Source organism: Sinocyclocheilus rhinocerous, unplaced genomic scaffold (genome assembly GCF_001515625.1).
Source record: "Sinocyclocheilus rhinocerous isolate Xijiao unplaced genomic scaffold, SAMN03320098_v1.1 scaffold2639, whole genome shotgun sequence".
Classification (NCBI taxonomy): Eukaryota; Metazoa; Chordata; class Actinopteri; order Cypriniformes; family Cyprinidae; genus Sinocyclocheilus; species Sinocyclocheilus rhinocerous.
In genome coordinates this window covers 19,559-22,950 of record NW_015644415.1, presented here as the reverse complement: position 1 = coordinate 22,950, position 3,392 = coordinate 19,559, and the positions used below count along the sequence as shown (strand labels likewise).

Below are 3,392 nucleotides of genomic sequence, written 5' to 3'. Positions count from 1 at the left end.
TTATTTTTGTTTTCTTTGCGCTCAAAAAGTATTCTCGTAGCTTCGCAAAACTGAAGTTGAGCCACTGATGTCAGATGGACTGTTTTACCGATGTCCTTGCTACGTTTCTGGACTTGGGAACATTACAGTTGCGTTGCTGTCTATGCAGGGTCTGAGAGCTCTCACATTTCATCAAAAATATCTTAATTTGTCTTCCGAAGATGAACGGAGGTCTTACGGGTTTGGAATGACATGAAGGTGAGTAATTAATGACAAAATTTAATTTTGGGGTGAACTAACCCTTTAATTAAATATTTAACAGAATTTGATTTTAATGGTAATACACTACCATTCAAAAATTTGGACTGAGTAAGATTTTTATTTATTTATTTATGAAAGAAATTGACACTTTTATTCAGCAAGGATTAAGTAAATTGATCAAAAGTGACAGTAAAGACTGATAATGTTACAAAGGATTTCTATTTCAAATAAATGCTAGTCTTATTGAACTTTCTATTCAATAAAATGTATCACTGTTTCCCACAAAAATATGATGGAAGGATCATGTGACACTGAAGACTGGCGTAACGACTGCTGAAAATTCAGCTTTGCCATCACAGGAATAAATTACATTTAAAATATAAATGTTATTTTAAATTGCTATAATATTTTACAATATTACTGTTTTACTACATTTTTGATACAACCTTGGTGAGCATAAGATACTTCTTTCAAAAACATTGAAAAATATTACTGAATATTACTGAAATAGGAATTAATAACACTTGTGTGCTAATGTACTTTCATTGTATCACTAGCACTGAGAATATTTTATAACCCACCAAGTAATTCCCAGCAACTCATTTCATTTTATGTCTATAAACTTTACTTTGGTTTTGTTGTTTACTGACCAAACTTGCATATAAGCATTTAATTGATCATTTGAGCAGCCATTTTGTACATTCATTTCATTTTATCATCTAAGAATTTGATTTATCAGTTGCATTTTGTTAGAAAAAAATAATCATAAAGGCCCCAGCCAGGTGGAGAACAAGAGAAACATGCTTGATTGATATTGATGCAATGCCAAATCATGTGAGGCACATACAATATCTGTCTAACCTTCAAATAGCATGTCATGATCCAGTGGTTTTTAACTGCTGGGTGGCTCATTGTGATAATGATAATGATGATGATGAAGGAGGTTAGGGTGGGAAGACGTGACCGCACTGTGACCTCACTCTGATCTCTGACTCACGGCAGCAAGAAAACGCCATTCAGGCCATGGAGCTGCGCAACTACTTCTCCCTGTTCTGCCTGCACCAGGAGAGCCAGCTCATATTTACATACCTGCCCATTACGTCTCACATCCTGGGGGCATTTGTAGACTCACAGGTGCAGGGACATAAAGAGGTAAGCTTACCATAAGCTTATCTAGTATCTCTGTGTTAACGCTATTCATTTTAATGTGTGCCAAAGTTAGTTTTATTACTTTGATCCTAACAAAGCCTTCTAATATTTGTTGTTGCGTCTTATTTTGCTCTGATCTAGATGGGTGAGGTGTGGCAAGATCTTCATTCCAAGCTTAAAAATCTTTTTGGGGACGGTAACGGACAGTCTCCGCCTCTCAGCCCAAAATAGCCTCCCTTCTGTGCTTTCATGATCTCCAACCTGTTTTGAATGGCAGGAACTATTCAGGAACTACAGACAGTCAGTATTCTTTCTTGCAAAGAATTATGGGGAACTGCTTCTGTGTAAATGTGTAATGTGGCAGTTCTTAAAATCTGTCTGTCTGAGGTGAAAAGGGCCCTTAATTTCCTACAGTTTGAACAAACTGACACCTAAAATAAACGGCTAATGTTGTTGAGAATAATTTTAGCAAATGCAACAAGATGCTACAACACTGTATTAATGTTTAATCTACATGTATGCAAAGCTGATGTTGTTGTTTTAAAACGTAAAATAATCTGAAAAAGAAAATTTTACGTTGTAAAAAAAGTGTAAACACATGAAAGATGACCTATATTTACTATTTTAGTGCAATATAAAGAAATGAACTGAGAAGCTAATAGCCAGTGAGCAAGAGCTGTGGTCAGTTGAATACACTTAGCAAACATGGGAAATATGCAGAAATTATGTTATTTGATGCAAAGGCATCATATTCTTCCTTGTTCATGGTTTCAACTGACAGATTTGTTTTTTTCTGTCAGTCTGATTGTATGCTGTCTATTTTCGAATCTTCAGACTTGTACTTCTTGCAGCTATGTTTTGTTTTCACATTTCATCTTTATTTGTAAGTAATATTTACACTACCATTCAAAAGTCTGGAGTTAGTAAGATTTTATTTTTGAAAGAAATTCATACTTTTAATCAGCATGAAAAATTTTGCAAAAGTCACAGTGAAGACATTAGTGTTACGAAAGATTTCTATTTCAAATAAATGCTGTTATTTTTGTACTTCCTGTTCATCAAAGAATCTTGAAAAAAATGCATCATGGTTTCCACAAAAATATTAATCAGCACAGCTGTTTTCAACACTGACAAGAAATGTTTTTTGAGCAGGAAATCAGCATATACTTGCATCCTTGCTGAGCATTACCGTGAGGTATTCAAACTTTTGAACGGTAGTGTATACAAGTGAACACTTTCAATCTAGTTTTCTGACTGTTCTGTAGCTGAGCCCGGATCCAGAGAGTCTTAATCAATAAATACAATGAGCATGATACAATTCGTTATTATTAGCTGCTCTGTGCGCCAAAGACCTATTTTCATTCAATAAATCATGAAGTTCTGAAATTTTTAGACTGCTATTAAGCTATCATGTGAACTATACTTCGAAATATGTATATATGAAAAAAATAAACTTGCTGTCAATTTACCATATTGTATAGATGACACATTGCTGTTGGTTGATGTTTTATCATATTTTTGTCTTAATTGTTTAACATTCTATAAAACCCTTTAGCAGAGCTTATTATCATTTGTCTTATTCGAATGTTTGATTTTATGTTTGGACTAAGTAAAGCATTAAAGAAATAGAAACTGTTGTTGTACTCCAATACATATTCAATACTGCCACCTGCTGGCATAGAGGGCAAATGGTTTGAGAATTAGGTTTTACCTGCGACATTTAGCCAGGATAGCTAGACAGACAGACAGACAGACAGATAGATAGATACTTCATTTTATTCTGCACTTTCCAACATTTTATTTAGTAGATGACAGGTAGTTGAAGATGAAAGAACTTAGTAGGAAAGGTATGATTTTTGGTGTAAAAAAAAAGAACTGTTGTAGGATTAATTAACAAAGAAACAGGTAAACACAAAACATCAGCATACAGAAGATACATGTGTGAATTGAACCAAAGATAAATGGAACATCAAACAGATAATGCCATTTTCTCATGCAAAAAA

The 3,392-nt window shown here is 34.0% G+C and overlaps 1 protein-coding gene across 1 annotated transcript in view; it reads left to right on the top strand.

Annotated features, from left to right (window-relative positions):
- The window catches only part of LOC107758331 (sorting nexin-8-like), a 14,281-nt gene extending 12,110 nt beyond the window's left edge, over positions 1-2,171 (top strand). The window contains exons 12-13 of the mRNA XM_016576045.1: positions 1,243-1,392; positions 1,531-2,171. Of these exons, the coding sequence (XP_016431531.1) occupies positions 1,243-1,392; positions 1,531-1,620 (240 nt within the window). The 3' untranslated portion in view covers positions 1,621-2,171. The remainder of the gene's footprint in view (positions 1-1,242; positions 1,393-1,530) is intronic.
- The last annotated feature ends 1,221 nt before the right edge of the window (positions 2,172-3,392 follow it).